The 17,282-nt window shown below is 59.0% G+C and overlaps 1 protein-coding gene across 8 annotated transcripts in view; it reads left to right on the top strand.

The window, feature by feature from the left end:
- Positions 1 to 448: 448 nt before the first annotated feature.
- ELN (elastin) overlaps positions 449 to 17,282 on the top strand; it is a 33,377-nt gene continuing 16,543 nt past the window's right edge. Inside the window, exons 1-15 of one of the 8 annotated variants that reach the window (XM_059896194.1) lie at positions 449 to 804; positions 6,844 to 6,894; positions 7,871 to 7,900; positions 8,759 to 8,791; positions 10,946 to 10,975; positions 12,253 to 12,288; positions 12,797 to 12,892; positions 13,138 to 13,200; positions 13,286 to 13,342; positions 14,021 to 14,068; positions 15,063 to 15,134; positions 15,414 to 15,443; positions 15,942 to 16,013; positions 16,675 to 16,716; positions 17,130 to 17,189. In XM_059896194.1, coding sequence (XP_059752177.1) covers positions 723 to 804; positions 6,844 to 6,894; positions 7,871 to 7,900; positions 8,759 to 8,791; positions 10,946 to 10,975; positions 12,253 to 12,288; positions 12,797 to 12,892; positions 13,138 to 13,200; positions 13,286 to 13,342; positions 14,021 to 14,068; positions 15,063 to 15,134; positions 15,414 to 15,443; positions 15,942 to 16,013; positions 16,675 to 16,716; positions 17,130 to 17,189 — 802 coding nt within the window. In that variant the 5' untranslated portion in view covers positions 449 to 722. The remainder of the gene's footprint in view (positions 805 to 6,843; positions 6,895 to 7,870; positions 7,901 to 8,758; positions 8,792 to 10,945; positions 10,976 to 12,252; positions 12,289 to 12,796; positions 12,893 to 13,137; positions 13,201 to 13,285; positions 13,343 to 14,020; positions 14,069 to 15,062; positions 15,135 to 15,413; positions 15,444 to 15,941; positions 16,014 to 16,674; positions 16,717 to 17,129; positions 17,190 to 17,282) is intronic. The other 7 variants (XM_059896188.1, XM_059896186.1, XM_059896189.1 and 4 more) reach the window with 7 other exon arrangements.

Genomic DNA, 17,282 nt, shown 5'->3' with positions numbered 1-17,282 from the left:
CCAGGTGCCCCACGGGGCGGCGCCAACGTGATCTCACCTTCCCAGCCATTCTGCCCACAGGCCCTCGACCTCTACGGATACTGGCCTGGGCTCTGGACCCCAGATCCACCAACACCCCCGTCCCCAGCTTTGGGCAGGGCTGTCTCTTGCCAGGTCTGGGAGTGCTGAAGGAGTCTGGAAGGCTGGGGTGAGGGCAGAGGCACGGGACAGCTGGCCTGTCTCCCCACACTGGGCCCGTGGCCCAGCCGCAGGGGTGGGGGCCTGGCCACTCAGGCCTTGGCTGGGGCCGGATCTTTGGCCGGCCTGCAGGGCCCTCCCTCCCGCTTCCTCTCCCGAGGGCTGTCCTGGCAGGGGCCCCCCTCGCACTTTCTGGCGGGGAACGGGGCCAGCAGTGAAAGAACAGCCACAGAGGGAAAGCAGGAGAGAGATGGGGGAAACTGTGTGTGTGTGTGTGCGTGTGCGTGTGTGTGTGTGTGCACGCGCGTGTGTTTTAAGGAAAAAAGCCCACAGTCCAGTCCAGTCAGACCCAGCCTGGGAGGCTTGTGAGCCGGCCTTTCGTAATTGCCCCCTCCCCGCGGCCCCCTCCCCGAGGCCTCCCCCTTCTCCCGCCCTCCCGCCCGCCCTCTCTCCCTCCCTCTTTCCCTCGCAGCCCGACAAGGCAGCAATTACGCTTTGGGGATAAAACGAGGCGCAGAGAGCGGGCTGGGGCATTTCTCCCCGGGATGGCGGGTCGGACGGCGGCAGCCCTGCGGCCCGGAGCCCTCCTGCTCCTGCTGTGCCTTCTCCACCCCTCGCAGCCTGGAGGTAGGCCTCACCCTGCTCCCTGACGTGCCCGCAGCCCTCGGGCCTCCCGCTCAGGGGGCTGGACCGACGGACGGACGAGAGGACGCTCTTCACCCCCAGCATCCTCCAGGGGGTCCCAGGCAGGAGCCCCTCAGCCACTGGATCCTTGGAACCGCCCCTCCCGGCAGCCAGCCGCGCTGAGCAGAAACCCGTCACACGATCGGCCCACGACTCAGGGTGGTCCCAAGCCAGCACCGGCTTCTGCTGCCCCAAGAGGGCTGATGGGCCCTGCTCTGTCCTGGGGGATCTCCCGGTATGGGGGTCGCCAGCATGCTGGGGAAGGGCCGACGAGGTCCCGCCGGCTCTGTGGGCACCGGCAGTTTGCACACCTGTGGACCTGCCGGGTGTGCACGTGTGCCCTGGGGGCAGGGGACCTGGGCTGGGGGCCAGCTTAGCATCAGTGAGCTCTCTGACCTCCACAGGTTCCTCGTCCCCTGGGAAGTCAGGACGCGCTCGGAGCAAAGTCAGGGTTAAGTTGATTATAGGGTTGCGAGTTGGAAAGCTGCTGCTGTGGTCTGTCCCTGGTGAGGAGGGCTGGGAGCATGTGTGTACGTGTGTGAGTGTGTGTGTGTGTGTGAGTGTGTTACACGCTATTGCACAGGTGTGCATGTTGTGTATATGCCCAGACGTGTCACCAAATAGAGGAGGAGTTTTCTGCGAGGGGATGAACGTTCACAGGTTCATCCTTGGACAGGGGTGTGTGTGTGTGTGTGTGTGTGTGTGTGTGTGTGTGTGTGAGGAGGGGTGCTGTAGGTACGTGAAAGTGCCTGTTAGCATGTGTAAAAGTCTGCCACCCAACAGGCACGTATACGTGGGAGATCTGGTGTCCAGGTGTGTCACTGGGTGTGGTTTGTCACTGTGCATGTGAGTGTGTATGTGTGTGTATGTGTGGTATGGAACACAAGCGAGGACAAGGAAGCCGGGGAAGGTGTCCGTCTCCTGGCGGAGGGAGAGTGGTGAGGGGCAGGGGCTTGAGTGGACCTCGGGGCACTCCTGGACCACCTGGCATGTTCCCTGCCTTGTGTCCCGAGGGCGCCCCCCCCCGGGGGCTGCTAGCACCTTGTGGGACCCTGGGAGTGGCCTACCAGGGGTCCCTGACGGTGCTCCTGGCCACGGGAAAAGAGAGGCGCAGGCAGCCCCACGAGCCTTTGGTCGGGTAGCCTGGGTGGGGTCTGGTTTCCGGGAGAGTCTTCCTCGCCATGAGAACCGGCCCTTTGGTGGCGGCCAGCGTGGGGAGGTGCACCGGCTGGAGCAGGGCCCGGTCGGAGGGCTGGAGCAACAGCTCTTTCCGTGAGATTGACCAGCTGGGCAGGACCGCTGGGAGCAGGGACTTACTGCAGAGGTCAACTCCTGGGTCTGGATGAGGCCATGGGATGGTGTGCACCCTCAGGTGGGGCCCAGGGGCGGCAGCGAGACAGTCCCAGAGGAGCAGCCGCCCCCATGCCCGAGAGCAGCAGCTCTGGTCCTGTCTGATCCTCCTCCCCGGAGTCTGGCCCCTGAACGTCTGCCTTCCCAGAGAGAGCTCCCACCTAGAGCATGATGGTTAGTCCCCACCGGAACCCTGGGAGTAGAGGATTTTTATCTACGCTTTTCAAGTGGGGAGACTGAGGCTCAGACAGGCTAAGGCAGCCCCAGGGGGATTAGCACCAGCCAGCTCTCTGCACTGGGCCAAAGATGAGGTGGCCAAAGATCCAGGTTCTGAGCAGCATTTGGGGAGGGGCAGGCTGGGGGCCAAGTACTCTGGGGTGGGCCTGCCCTAAGAAGAATGCATCCTCAATGACTGAGCTAAATGCTCCGCTGGTCCTGTTCTTTGCAAACATAAATCTCAGCTCCGTCCCAGGTGGTAGAGTAGCTGGGTCCAAATAAGGGGTGTGTGAATTGATGAGGTCTTCTGGGGTTTGTGCCCAGAGCCTCCCAAAGGAAGTCTAGAGAGATGGGACGTGGGAGGGGCCCCCCACCCAAACGCATGTGCGCACACACGCACACACCTGCCTGACTGTCCTGAGCGAACCCAGCTTCCCCCCACCCCAAGAAGATATTACCCTCATGCGTTCCCCAGTTCCAAAGAACCGTGTTGCCAGGGGAGACAAGGAAGGGGCATCCCGGGAAGACTCTGTGATGGTAAAAGTTGTTTAGACCCATTTAAGATGGGTCAAAAGTAGCTTTGAAGATCAGCTGCCCCAAACTCCCACGCCATTTAAAAAGAGAGAGAGAAATTAAATCAGTTATAATTGGGACCAGCTGCCCCAAACCCCCAGAAATTTTATCATTTTGGTTGTGGGTGTTTTCTTGTTTGTTTGTTTGTTTGTTTTCTTATTTCGGAACTGAAGACGGTTTGCAACAGGGATTTTCAGCCCTGGCTGCATAATTGGAGTTACCCGGGAACTTGAAACAATTCTGATGTGGGGTCTCACCCAAGAATTTTTGCTTTATTTGGTGGTCTGGGGAGGGACCCAGACCTGTAGGTCTTGTAAAAAGCTGCCCAGGTGACTCTGAGGAGCCTCCAGGACCTTGGACCTTGGACCTTGGGGTTAGGGGTTGATCCTGCTCCAAGTCTGCTGGGGCCAAGGCAGGAGGACAGACGTGTCCGGGGGAGGGAGGGAGGGAGGGGACAGAGTCAGTCACTGGAGGATTGTTTTCGAAAAACCCTTGGCGGCCTTTCTCCATGCAAACGACAAACAGCTTCGCGTGGTCTTATCTGCACCCCAGGCCGGCCCCCTGGACTTGGAACTGGCAAAGCCCCCTGCCAAGGCCTGCTGGCCTGCTGCTCGCTCCCAAACAGCCATGTCCCAGATCTTTGAACCTAGATCAAAGAATCTGGAACGCAGAATGCCCTGCGTGTGATTGGGGTCAGATGTGGTTCCTGGGCCAGGCACTTCATTTCTCTGACTCTTGGTTTCCCTGGCTGTAAAATGGGGAGAAACATCCCTGCCCTACTTACTGCCTAGGGCCGGTGGGAGGCTCCAGCAATGTAACATTGCAAAAAAAATGCGTCAAGTAAGAGGACTGTGGGAATGCAAATTTTAAAAACTGTATATTCTCTTATTCAGAATTTGCTATCTTGGGCTGATCAACCCTTGTAATTCGTGCACGTTTGTGAGGTTTAATTTTCCCTCTTGCTACTCATGCCACGTTTTGTCCAGTGGGGAGGCAGCCCGTGTGTAAACAGAGATGCAGTAATGGAGGAAGCTGACAAGACTGGGAGAGGGGGTGGCCTAGAGGAGTCCCAGGAAATCCAGAAAGGCTTCACGGAAGAAGTGACATTTGAGTTAGACCTTGAAAAAAGGTAAATGTTCGAGGAGCTTCTGTGGATGAGAGATGGGCCTCAGTCTTTGGGGCTCTGGGAGGCAGAACTAGAGAGACAGAGGGGCAGATTCTATCTCAGTAGGAGGAAGCTCTCTCTGCAGGTAGAGCGGACGGCATCGGGAGGTGGGAATTTGCCTGTCACTGGAGGCGTGCAAGCGGGAACACAATAGGATGTTTACAGAAGGAATTTCAGCCCGGGCCAGGAGACAGTCATGATCCCTGAGAGTCTAGGATCACAATTCTAAGATGCAAGAGACAAGTTCCACCCTGGGCTAGCCGGTGAAACAAGCCAAACCCACATAAAACAAGACAAGTATGCTCCAGGCCAACTGCTTTGGGCCAGATGAGCAGTGAGAACCACAGGCTCAGAGACGGCAGGGGGGAGAAGCTGAGCCCAGTCTTGGTGGAAGGGTAGGACTTGGATAGAGGAGAGGGCATTCCTGGCAGGAGGAACTGCTCAGGCCAAGGAGGGGAGGTGGGAAGGAGGATGCCCCCTTCCCATGATGGGGCAGGAGTGGAGGCTGCTGCCTTTTGAAGGCCTTTGATCAACTACTGTCTTATTCTATTCTCACCTCTCCTGCACTTGAAGAGAGGCCGGGCGGGCATCCTTTACACCCACTAAGCCTTCCCTATTTCCTCAGTGCAAAACGGGGATCAAAACCTCTGGCTCCCCAGGCCGTCATGGTTCAGGCACGGAGTCTGGCAAACACTGCTGAGATCTGAATCATGGGGGTGGAGAGTAGGGAGAAGAAAGAGCTGGGGACAGAAGAAGCAGAGAAGGAGCTGGCAGGCCCAGGAGGAGCCTGGCCCCTGGTCGGGGAACAGAACCCCAGGAGAGGAAGTGGGGCTTCAGCCAGGCCAGCCCGAGGTGGGGAGACCCCGAGGTGGGGAGACCCTTAGGCTGGTTGGGGATGGAACAGGTCAGACCAGACCCACAGGCAACCTCCTTGCCTCCCCCCCACCTAACTCACCCATCCTTTATTGAACACCTACTGTATACCTGGCCTCAGGCCATGTACTGTGCAGTGAAGTAGAAACAAAGTGTCACCTTTTTTTTTAAGCGCTACCGAGTGCCAGGCCCAGGGTAGGACAGGTCTCTTGAACTCTTTGACAACTCGCAACAACCTGGCAAGGCAGCAGTTATCAGCCCCACGTTGTTACAAAGGAAACTGAGGTTCAGAGAGGTTAAGTGACTTGCCTAAGGTCACACAGATGGTAAGAAGTGGCACAGCCAAGACTAGAGGCTAGATGGGTCTATCCTGAGCCCCTTGCTCCCTCCACCCACCATGTCATTCCTGCAGTCTGCCCTGGAGCAGAGGGTTAGAGAGGGAGGAAGGGGAGGAGGGAGAGAGGCCGAGGCAGAGAAAGGTCTGGAGCACAACAGGGAAAGGCACATAAGAGACAGAGCTCAGAGCTCGGAACCGGAGGCTGGAGCCAGAGAAGGCATCAAAGGCCTGGGGCGGACCATGTGTGCACTTGGCAACCGATGACAGGACCCAGGCGCTCATTCCCAGCAGGCCCAGCCTCCTGGGGCCACTGCCCTGAGCCCCCGAGGCTCTGGGCAGACTGCTTAGACACTCCAGGCCTGGATTGCAGTGCCTGGGGGGGGAGGTAGGGGGGTGGCGCCGGGGCTTTGGCACGGGGTGGCCACGACAGCTTGGCATCCCCCACCCTGCTGGGCCGTGGCTTAGGCTGACAGGGCCCTGGGGCCAGCAGGCCAGATGTCTGCTGGGCACACTGCGGAGCTGCCCGACACTGTCCCCCAACCCAGTCCGCGCCCCATTCAGCAGGGTGGTGCTGGGGCCCGGGCTGGGGCAACGGCAAGGCGGCTTGTCGAGGCTGGGGCCGTTCTGTGGCGGTGGAGTCGGGGCCTGGTCTGCACCAGGATTGTCTGTTGCCATGACTACGCGCAGGCTGGGTCTGGGGCGCCTGCATCACAGTATTCCCCGGTGAGAGCTTCACTGGTCCGTGGGGACTGAACTCGTGATCTGGGCTGGGCAGACAGCCCCTGGACTGGCCAGTGAATTAGCTTTTCCTTAGGAAACTATTCACTTTGCTCATTCATGGTGTCCCCCTCTGGGCCTCGGCGCCTCCTTAGGCAGCTCTGTGTCAGACAGCCAGAGCACCACCCAACCACTGCTGGCCGGTGGCTGAGGACGCGAACCTCACGCCGTCCTCCCAGCGTGGGAATGGCTGCACTTCTGTCGGCAGCAGCCACAGTTCCTCACCGCTCACCGTCACAGTCTGGCCTGCCCTCACACAACTCTGGCCCCCGCCCGTGCCGCTCAGGGCTGGAGAGGCTTGGCCGCCCAGCAAAAGGTGCTCAGGCCCAGCCCCATGCCAGGCTCTCCCCAGGTAACGCAGCGCAGACCGTTATGCTCAGAGGAGTGGCCTGGCTTTGAATCCAGGCTTCATCTCTTTCCACCTGTGCGACCCCCCCACCCCCCGCACACCCCTTAACCTCTCTGAGCCTGACTTCACATCTGTTAACATGAAGGTAATAATCCCTGCCCTTCCAGCCTCACCAGGCCATTTTGAGGAGCATGAATGAGAAAATGCTTTGTAAACATTATTTGCTTAGTCAACCTAAATGGCTTTGGAGACAGGCAGTATTATTATCATCATCATTATCTTTATTGTTAGCGTGCTTTTATTCATTCTGGCTAATGGGGGACTCTACCTACTTCATTCCAGGGGTCCCAGGGGCTGTTCCTGGTGGAGTGCCTGGAGGGGTCTTCTACCCAGGTAATGTACATGAGATTGTCACACTCCCAGGTAAGACAGATGGTGATTACATTTGCAAGAGATGCACATTGTGACACTGCAGAAGGGAACAACATTGGCACACCTACCCCAGAGGACCCATAAGTTACTCCTCTTTTAAAAAGCAGTTACATGATGCTATTTTACAACTATTAAGAGCATAAATTTTCTGAAAGATGAAATGCAATGCTTGTGAGACTGTCGGAAAGTGGCCGCCTCACCGATCCCTGCTGTTTAGTCTTCGAACCATTCACCTGACTCTTGGAAACCCATTCAAAGGAAATAATTGAAAAGAAGAGAAAAAGAACCATCCGCCCCAAGGTTCATAGGAATGTTCCTTGCAAAAATGCAAACAAGAAACCCACCTGACTGGAGGGTGTGATTAAGTAAACTTATATGATGCAACTACTAAAAATTATGAATATGCTATCTGTCGGGTAACATGGTAAAGTGATTTTCAAATAAAGACAATATAAAAGCAAGGACTAGGTGCAGATGGAGATTGGGCCCCCCTCCAAAAAAAGAAAATGGGCAGAATATTAACTCAATGGCATGGGGGGGGGGGGTGCGTATTTTCTTTTTTTTTTTTTTTAACATCTTTATTGGAGTATAATTGCTTTACAATTTTTCTTTTAATTTAGAAAAAAGCATAATGTTTTAAAGTAGATTGAAACATCAAAACTAATATTTTCAATACTTACAAAGTGTCTGAGTGTTCAGAACCAACGTGGAAATGAGGGCAGCTACCAGCACACTCCCAGGTACACACGGGCACACAGCTGTTTCCCCAATGAGATGGATGAGGAAACGGAGGCTCACAGAAGTCAAGGCTTGCCCGAGGTCACATGGCTAGGCAGCGGTGGATTTGACCAGGGTCGATGGACGGCTTCCTGGCAGGGGCCCTGATGGTCCTCTCTCTCTCTCTCTCTTTCTCTCTCTCTCTCTCCCCTCAACACAGGGGCTGGTCTCGGAGGCCTGGGAGTAGGAGGTGAGCTCAGACACCAAACTTGATTCCTCAGCGATGGGGTCTGGGTCTCACTCTAGTCCACATTATGTGCTCAGACCTCAGAACCTCAGAAGGCCCAGACATTAAGGGACCCCTCATTTCACAGACCGAGCGTCCAGTGGGGAGGGATTTGTCTAAGAACTAGAGCTCACGAGCCCCCTAAGCCCCTCCCCATGGCCTCTTTCCCTGGGGGCCCTGCCTTCTTTCATATTTCTTTCTTTTTTTTTTTTCAAATTAATTAATTAATTTATTTTTGGCTGTGTTGGGTCTTTGTTGCTGTGTGCGGGCTTTCTCTAGTTGCTGCAGGCGGGGTCTACTCTGCATTGCGGTGCGTGGGCTTCTCATTGCAGTGGCTTCTTTTGTTGCAGAGCATGGGCTCTAGGCTCACGGGCTCAGTAGTTGTGGCTCGCGGGGTCTAGAGAGCAGGCTCAGTAGCTGTGGCGCACAGGCTTAGTTGCTCTGCGGCATGTGGGATCTTCCCGGATCAGGGCTCTAACCTGTGTCCCCTGCACTGGCAGGCAGATTCTTAACCGCTGCGCCACCAGGGAAGTCCCTCTTTCATATTTCTTTTGATCCTCAGTAATATCCCTGCAAAGCCAACTATGCGGGAAGCGTCATCCCCTTCAGAGGCTGGGAAACAGTGTGAGAGAGGGTAACCCCAAATCAGGGCCAGAGCTGGGCTTCCCACCCAGGCATGTGGACACTGGGCTCCAAGCAGCTCCCTGTGCAGAGGGGAGGACCATTCCTCACCCCACAGTGAGACCCCGCAGTGCCCTGGGGGATCGTGGTAGGTCAGGTGGGCTGGGACTCCCCATTTACCACCATCTCTTCCCTCTGCAGCACTGGGCCCTGGAGGCAAACCACCCAAGCCAGGTAAGACCCGTGGCCGCAGAGCACTGAGTGAGTGCCGGCGGGGCAGGGGAGGGAAGGGTCCGCAGAGCTGTGAACCCAGCCTATGGACGGAGGAGGGAGGGAAGTGGTGGGCAGCAACAGCCCCTCTGCCCCCTAGTCAACCCCACCTACGACCTGGCTAGGGCCAAGCTCCAGGGCATCCAGGGTCAGGAGGCTGGAGGCAGCTTGCTGTCCTCCATGTGTGAGGGGTGTCTGGCACCTACCCTGCCAGTGCCTATGTGCCCAGCTTCCCTGACCGTCCCCTGTGCACAGGGTCCCAGAAACAGCCCTGGTGCTAGAGTCAAAGATAGGAATTGATGTTCCAGTGGCCACCAAGCCTGTGGGCTCAGACACAGATGGTGGGCCCCATACTCTGCCTGAATGGTCCCTGACCACAAACCAAGCCCTCTCTTACTCCAGGCCAAGATCCTAGATATCCCTGAACTTAATGACAATCTGAGCCCTTATCCTGACCCCAGGCTGAATCTTGACCCCAGACCAAGCCCTGAACCTGACCCTAGGCTGCACCCTGACCCTGGCCCCAGATGAGCTTCCTTCCCAGGCCCCTTCCAGCTGTGTCCAGACCAAGGAGTTCTCCAATATGAAGATGTGGCCAGATCTATCCCGGCCTTGCCCATGGGGCTTGGATCTGCCACTAGGGTCCACCATCAGCTCCAGAGAACACACCCCCAGGAAAGAGGGAGGGCGGGTTCCTCCTCCAGGAGGCCCTGGTGGGTAAGGAGCAGGTGGAGGAAGGGGCGTCTCTGTCCGGATTTATGGCCCTAACAGCATGAGATGCTTCACATGCAGCCCTGGCACCCCCCACCCTGATCCATGTCTCCCTGGCTCTGAAGCCGGGGACTGCAGGACAGTTTGCATGTCCAACAGCTCTTACGAAATCCACATGTTCAATGATTCAAGTGCAAGTGAATCTACAAGACCCAGCTTCCCCTTCCCTGCAAGCCCATCTGGGTTATGAAACTACAGGACTGGGGCCAGGCGAGAGAGACGCAGGAGGGCAGGAGGCCTGGGCAAGGGGTTTGCTGGGGTCTGTTGGGGTCTGCAAGGCTGGAGCCCTCGGGATTCACTGCTTATCCCACCTGAAGCTGTTTCCTATCTTCTCGGAGGGGTGAGTGATCTTAACAGGGTCTTTGACGGTAGAGAGAGAACAGGGAAAGGCTAGATAAACAGAGGTGTGGAATTAGGATCGTGCTTAGCTGCGAAGACCCAAATGATAGAGGTCGTGACTGCAGAGCTAGAACGGGGATTGATTGATCCCATTGGCAGCAGGGGACACATGGCAGGTTGTGATGAAATACCGAAGAGAAGACTGCGAAAACTGCATTCAGCTGCAGTTGATAAAGTGAAGCTTTTATTAATGAAAGATTTAGTTTAGACTTCCAAAAGAACTTCTGGCTCGGGGTGAAGGCGTAGACCAAGAGGAGAGTCAGAGCATCTGCTGATGAAAAGGGGCTGGACTCCATGACCTCCCTGAGGTCATCTTTCAGCCTTAGGACTCTGGGCTACAAAGGCCTGGACAGGGCCACAGTGCCCCTCCCCCGACAAAGGGCAGCTCCCCACATCCGGGCAGCAGGGACGTCTGGGCCTGCCCAGATGGGATGGAACTGGGCACAGACAATGCATGTCATGCTTGGGAACAACTAATCCGTTAGCGAGTAGAGCGTGGGTGGCCTGGCAGCTGCTCCGCGTGGGCCTCGGCTGGTGGCCCTACCTGGGCTCTCAGTGGGGGACCAGGCAGCTGGGAGCCAGCCCCACCGACACCCCCAGCACCGGCTGGAGGCCAGTCACCCACACGAGAGGACGGGAAGGAGCAGGGGGGCCACCCACCGGTCACCCTGGCAGGCTGCAGACACTCTGTGCCCTCTGCCCACAAGCCCTCTGGTCCCAGGAAGGTCGGGAATACACTGGCCCTTTTGTAAGTGGGGAAACTGAGTCTCAGAGAGGTGAAGTGACTTGCTCTTTCATGCAAGGAGTAGCTTGGGACAGCAGGATTTGAATCCAGGGCTCTCTGACTCCAGGGCAGAGAGACGGTTGGGTAAGCCAGGCCCCTGGGCAACCAACCGTGGGCAAGTCCTCGCCCCTCTCTCCTCCTCACCCCTCTCTCCTCCTTTCTAGGGGCTGGACTCCTTGGGGCCTTTGGGCCAGGTGAGTCCACAGGAAGGAGGGCATGTAGCTGGTCATGCTACGGGGTGGCCCTGGGACCAGACAACTCTGGGGGAGCACGGGACGAGAGTAGATGGCTGCACAGGGGCTGCGTGCCCCACCCCACGCACCCAGCCTCTTCTCACTTCCTGTTCGGTCCCCATCCTCTCCTCCCAGCCCCTCTGTGGTCAGGAAAGGCCCGAGCGTGTCCGCTGCCCTGTTGGAGCTCAGGATACAGGTCTGGCTTGAGAGAAACCCCTGCCAGAGCTGGGGAGGGGCAGGGCCTGCAGTCCTGGGAAGTGGACCCAGGCACGCCCCACGCCAAGCTAGACCACACCACACCTGCCCGGAAGGGAGACTGGCCAGAGCCAGAGGCCCATCTTACAGAGGGGCTGGCGGGGTTTCAGACGGGCCAGCTCACAAAAGTAGGAAATGGGGTCGGGGGACCACACCCAGTGAAAGCCAGGTGGACTCTCCAGGGCTCAGCAGTCCTGCGTGTTTGAGGTCGGTCCCCAGAGAGGCCGCCCCTGAGCTTGAAACCCTGGTGGCCAGGACCGGTGCTTGTGGGAGAGATTCTCACATAACTGGAAACAAACCCGGCACGGTTGTGAACTCCAACCTGATTGCCCATCCGTCCTGGCCAAAGCCGTGGAATGTCTCCTGGAGGGGGAAAAGGAGAGATTGAGCCCAGATGTGGGAAGGAGAGAGCCAGAGGGACACATTTGGCTTTTCATAAACATTTTAGCATCTGTCTGCAGGCAGGGAGGCTCCCGGACTGCAGGGCAGGCTAGACGGATGGACAAAGGGGGCTCCGGATGCAGGGGCGAGGGCGTGGCCTGAGGCAGGGGACCCCTGCAAGGAAGCCGATGAGAGGCCTGGGGTGGGGCGGCTAACGTGGGAACAGAGCAGGGCCTGGCCTCGGTGAGGCCTTGCTGGCAGCTCCTGCTCAGCTCCAGCCCTCACAGAAAGCCCTTCTGGGTCCCTCGTTAGGTGGCGGGCCTTCTAAGGGAAGTGAGGTCCGGTCAGGGCGTGTTGTAGGGCGTCAACACAGTCAGTCCACATGGCACATAGCAGTTGGTTGCTAAGCAGCGGCTGCTATTTTATCAGACTGGCCCCTGAGGGCCAAAGGTTTGAGTCCGGCTTAGGGCCCTGAGCGGCCACACGCCGACCACAGCATCGCCAGTTTCCTGCCCCTACTCCACGAGACCCTTTCCACCCTGGGCCCAGGAACGATGCCCCACACCAGCCCCTCACCCGGCTCTGTCTTCTTCTCCCTGCAGGTGCTGGAGGGCTCGTAGGCGCTGGTCTTGGGGCAGGTTAGTGTTGACACCCAGGCAAGATGCCCCTCTGGGGGCCAGAGCCAAGCCCAGGGCATCTGCCCGGTATGGAGGGCGGTTGGGGGTACAAGGATGCAGACCGGGCCCGTCCTGGGCACTGGTGTAGGGGGTGGTGCTGAGACCACCTGCCCCGAGCAGCTGTCCGGGGCACAAGGGAATCACAGCTGGGTCCTGGGTGCTGTTATAACCTAGTAACGAGAGCTGGAGGGAAGCAGTCCCAGGAGCCCAAAGGAGTCGCCCACCTCGGCGGGGCTTCAGGAAGGCTTTTTGGAGGAGGGAGGTGTGGAAGTTTGACCCCGAAAGGTCCCTGCGGTTTGTCAGGCCGAGCGGAGCAGCCTGGTCCATACTGCCCGCCGACGCCGCACGCAGTCCTGGGAGCAGCTGTCACAGCTTTGCGTGGAGCAGAAGAGCCTCAAATGTACCTCGTGGGCAGGGCGGGCCGGGGAAGGGCTGCGGGCAGGACCTCACCCCGTCCTCCTCTCCGCAGGGCTCGGGGCCTTTCCTGCAGGGGCCTTCCCAGGAGCTCTGGTGCCCGGCGGCCCGGTTGGCGCTGCTGCAGCCTATAAAGCCGCTGCCAAGGCCGGTGAGTGTTACCCTTTGGGACGTGCCATAAGCCCTCTGGCCCCCGCAGGCTCTCCACTTTGCAAAGAACCTTTCCTGAGGGGCAGGCAGACGGGAGCCTCAGCTCCATCTCCTGGGGGTGTGGGGAGGCAACCAGCTGTGCCCGAGTCTCAGAGGTGGTGGCAGGGCCAGACCTCAGCCCCGGGCCCTCCTGCCTTTGACTGTTCCCGATGTGACCTCTCTCCTCTCCCACTCCTGGCTCTGTAGGTGCTGCGGGGCTTGGTGGGGTCGGCGGCATTGGTGGCGTTGGTGGCTTAGGAGTGCCTGCAGGTATGGAGGCAAGACCTGGGTGGCCCCGGTGAAGGCCGCAGGGTCAGGGGTGGAGCCCACTCTGACGTGGCCCCTTCCCTACCAGGTGCGGTGGTACCTCAGCTCGGAGCAGGAGTTGGAGGGAAGCCCGGGAAGGTGCCAGGTCAGCGTGGATGGAGTCCCTGGGGGTGGAGGGCAGAGGTCAGGGAGGAGCGAGAGCTTCTAAGGCCCACGGGGCAGGAAGGACAGGGCCTGGCTGCAGCAGGGCAGGGGGCATAGCCAGGGCCAGAGCACGGTGCCGTGTCCCAGATAGGGGCGAGGGGCCCTGGTCTACCTTCCGGGCCCTTCCTCCAGGACTTTGGAGCAGACCTCAGAGACAGACTCTGTGGCACCCACATTCAGGCGACAGATGGGAAGTCAGTGCAGAAGGGCCCGCCCCGCCACTGTGGAGCTGGGGTGAGCCCGAGGTGCGCCAACTCCCCATCCGGTGCTTGTTCGTCTGCACCAAGCCCTTGAGGAAGTGACTTCAGGTTAAACAAAAGGCTGCCTGAGTCCACACAGCAGGGAGGGAACATCATCTGGAAACTGTTAACCCAGAGGTGGGCTGGGCCGGCCATGTAAACAGGCTCCAGGAGATGGGACAAATCCACGCACAGAAGGGTTTGCAGATGACTTCCGGAACTTTCGGGAGGAGGGCTGCAGCCAGCACACGTGTGTCCCTCGCTGTTCCCGCCGGGCACCCAGGTGGCTGGCTCAGGAGCCCCGGAGCTGCCACGGCGGGACGGGCCAGGAGGGGCCCCTGGAGGCCAGGCTGTTGCTCACGATCCTTCTTTGGCCACAGGTGTGGGACTCCCAGGTGTATTCCCAGGCGGAGTGCTCCCCGGCGCAGGTGAGAGCAAGGAGGGAAAGGGGACCCTATAGCAAGGAGAGCGGACCCTAGCAGCCTCCCCGGTGGCCCCCCACCTCCCCCGAAGCCAAGGCCACCAGGGACCTTGGGTCCTGCCCGGCATTTTCTCCCTAAGCATCAAAGCTCAGGCTACAGACATAAGATCTCTGGTTGTCTTTCCCCTACGAAGATCAACAAGCTTCCCCTGGCCCCCCAGAGCCCTGAGCCCAGGCCCAGACCCAGACATCATTGCAGCCTGCAGTGGGCCCCCAAGGACAGACCAAGTCCCCATTGTGGCCAGCTGTTTCCCAAAAGCCATAAGTCACCAGGGGGCCCACCCAGTGCATCTGCCCTGCAGGAGACCCTCGGAGCTGCCCTCTCAACCTCCTTTCCCCACCAGGGCCCAGCCACCCCACCCAACGTGTGACCTCTTGAATTCCCCCAAAAGCCCAGACTCGGGCTGCTCTGCGGGATTTGCTGGCAGAGTGTCCCTCCCTTGGCCCCTCCCTGCCACGATGGCCCAGCCCCAGGGGAGACAGGAGAGGTGGCAGCCCTGGACACTGGCAAGTGGAGTGTCACCCAGCCAGAGCAGATGACTGCTTTGTGTTTGCTTGTGAATCACATCCAGTGAGAGCCCCCCAAGGTCACAGGCCTCCCCGACCTGCAGGCTCTTCCCATTTCTGGCAGGCTTCTGCTGTCTGCCTTCTCTAATGAGGGTGGGCAGGGCGGCGGGAAATTAACTCCAGTTTAGAGACAGGCCAACAGAAACACAGAAGCACATGGCTAGGAAATAGGATTAAAACTTCTGACCTTGGGTCAGATGGGGAAGAAAAGTCACCACCAAAGAGGCCCTCCCCCGACCCTGTGAGCCATGCCAGTAGCTGACAGTCAGTGAGGAGGGAGGCCAGCTGTGTCACTGACGGGGGTGTGGTGCCGGGCTGGACCTTCCAGGCCGGCCTTCCCATGCCCACTGCAAGCCCCCACTTTGCCCCTTCAGGAGCTCGGTTCCCGGGTGTAGGGGTGCTCCCTGGGGTTCCCACTGGAGCAGGAGTCAAGGCCAAGGCCCCAGGTATGTTGCCAGCTGGGCTGGTGACCCGTGGTGGGAATCTCCATTCGCCCTCAGTCCCCTCCGTCCCGGGGTGAGGGGCGGGGACCCTGGGCTCAGCTGGCTGAGGCGGGCGGCACATCTCTCAGAAATCCCCGAGTGTGTGCGAGGCAGCATGAGCTGGGAGGTCTGGGCAGAAGTGGCCACGGCTCGGGTCAGCCCGCCCCTCAGCGCTGCCATTGGTGCGTGGGTGCCCTGTGCCCGTGGTGGCAGGGCTGCAGTGATGGCTCCTTGTCACTGCAGGTGGAGGCGGAGCTTTTGCTGGAATCCCAGGTAAGGCAAGGCTGGGTCCCCCACGCCAGTGAGGGTGGGCAGGCCAATGGGTCGGCCAGCCGGGCAGGAGATCCTCCCCTGGGAGGGGCTGGGCGTGCCTACTGCTCCAGGCCTCAGACTGGCTTCAGCACAAAGTGGCATCAGTCACAGGCCTGCTTCCCCCGTCCCAACCTTCTGTCTGGGAGCCCAGATGAGCCCAGAAAACCCAGCAGTCTGTGCCAAATGCCACAAGGGCTACAGGCCCTAAGTGTGGCCCAAGCCCCAGGAGGGAGAGTGTCCTGTAGCTTCCAGAAGGAAGTGGCCCGTCACTGGGGGTTGCTCTGCTGGCCGATGAGAAAGAGGCAGGAAGGCCCTCTAGGCACTAGGATGGTTTCTGGATTCCGGATGCCATGGGAGCTCATTCTGTCTGAGCAGAAAGTGGAGCGTGAGGCCGGGGGCTTCGCCGGGGTTGCTGGCCCGAGTGGCTGGGACCTGATTTTGCTCTCCTTGTTCCCACAGGAGTTGGACCCTTTGGAGGTCAGCAGCCTGGAGTCCCTCTGGGGTACCCCATCAAGGCACCCAAGCTGCCAAGTAAGGCAGAAGGGGGATTCAAGAGACACCACTCGCTGGGCCTCCCTACTGGGAAGCCAGCTTGAGAGGGGACTTGTTTGGCCACCTGTGTCTTGGGGTGGATGGGGGTAGTCAGGAAACCTGGTATTAAAGCCCATTTCTGGTCGCCAGCAAAGGGAAACAGGGGGAAGCCATCCTGCAGGTGTTGGTCTCACTCCCATGCACACACATGCACAAGTGTGCACACACATGCACACACATGCACAGAGACCCGTAGCCCTGATGGGAAACCACTTGCGTTGATGGTAAGAAACACCATTCACTGGAAAGACCCCTCTGATGTCAACCCGCCTCCACCCCAGCAATCAGCTCACATCATGAGCTGTTTCCTGATGGGGAGGAGAGTAAGGAAGATACTCAGACTCTAGGGCCATGGCAGGGCCTGGGTTGGTAGAAGAACAGGTGTCCCATCATGCCCTGGGGCAGGGGTGTCCTCTCCCTCCTCCACCAAGGCCTCTGCTCTCCCGAGAGCCTCTGAGAGCGGCTCACAGCCCTGGTGGGGGCGGCGCGGTCTCGGGCTTCAGTACCTGTGGGAATAGGTCTATCTACCCAGGTAGTGGGGGCCCAGTGAGGCATGGGGCTGCCATGGGGCAGCCCCTGATCCCACACTCCGTCTCCTCAGGTGGCTACGGACTGCCCTACAGCACTGGGAAACTGCCCTATGGTAAGGCCCTCTTAGACTGGCGGGCTTCTGGCTCTCTCCAGCTGCAGGGTTCTGGCAAGGGAGCTGTGGCCCCAGCTCAGGGCTAAGAGAGCATCAGCTGGAGGGAGGGGGGGTGTGGAGTCTCGGAATGGGAGTCCCCGAAGGAGGGGACATGGAACTTGGACTCAGACAGCCTCATTCTCAATCCTGGCCCTCGCACTTATCACCAGGTCTTGGGAGAACCAGTTTCTTCTCTGAGCCTCAGTGTCTTTGTCTGTAAAATGGGAATAACCATCCCATACACATTTGTATTTAACTCTGGCTGTGGGGGGGGGGGGCAGGTGGAGACTCTGAGTGGCCTGGCCCTTGAAGGGCAGGGGAGGGGGCAGCCACGGTGAGGTCCACGTGGATGCCCAGAGGCTCTCGTTTTGCAGGCTATGGGCCTGGAGGAGTAGCCGGTGCCGCGGGCAAGGCCGGGTACCCGACAGGGACAGGTAAGGAGAGCCTCACGCCACTGCCAGCCAAAGGGGGCACTAATCACCGAGGCTCCATAAAGCAGGCCAGCCCACCCTACATCCAGACCCCGG

The sequence above is a fragment of the Balaenoptera ricei genome, chromosome 15, assembly GCF_028023285.1.
Source record: "Balaenoptera ricei isolate mBalRic1 chromosome 15, mBalRic1.hap2, whole genome shotgun sequence".
In the NCBI taxonomy this organism is placed as follows: domain Eukaryota; kingdom Metazoa; phylum Chordata; class Mammalia; order Artiodactyla; family Balaenopteridae; genus Balaenoptera; species Balaenoptera ricei.
This window is presented reverse-complemented; position numbering and strand designations above follow the sequence as displayed.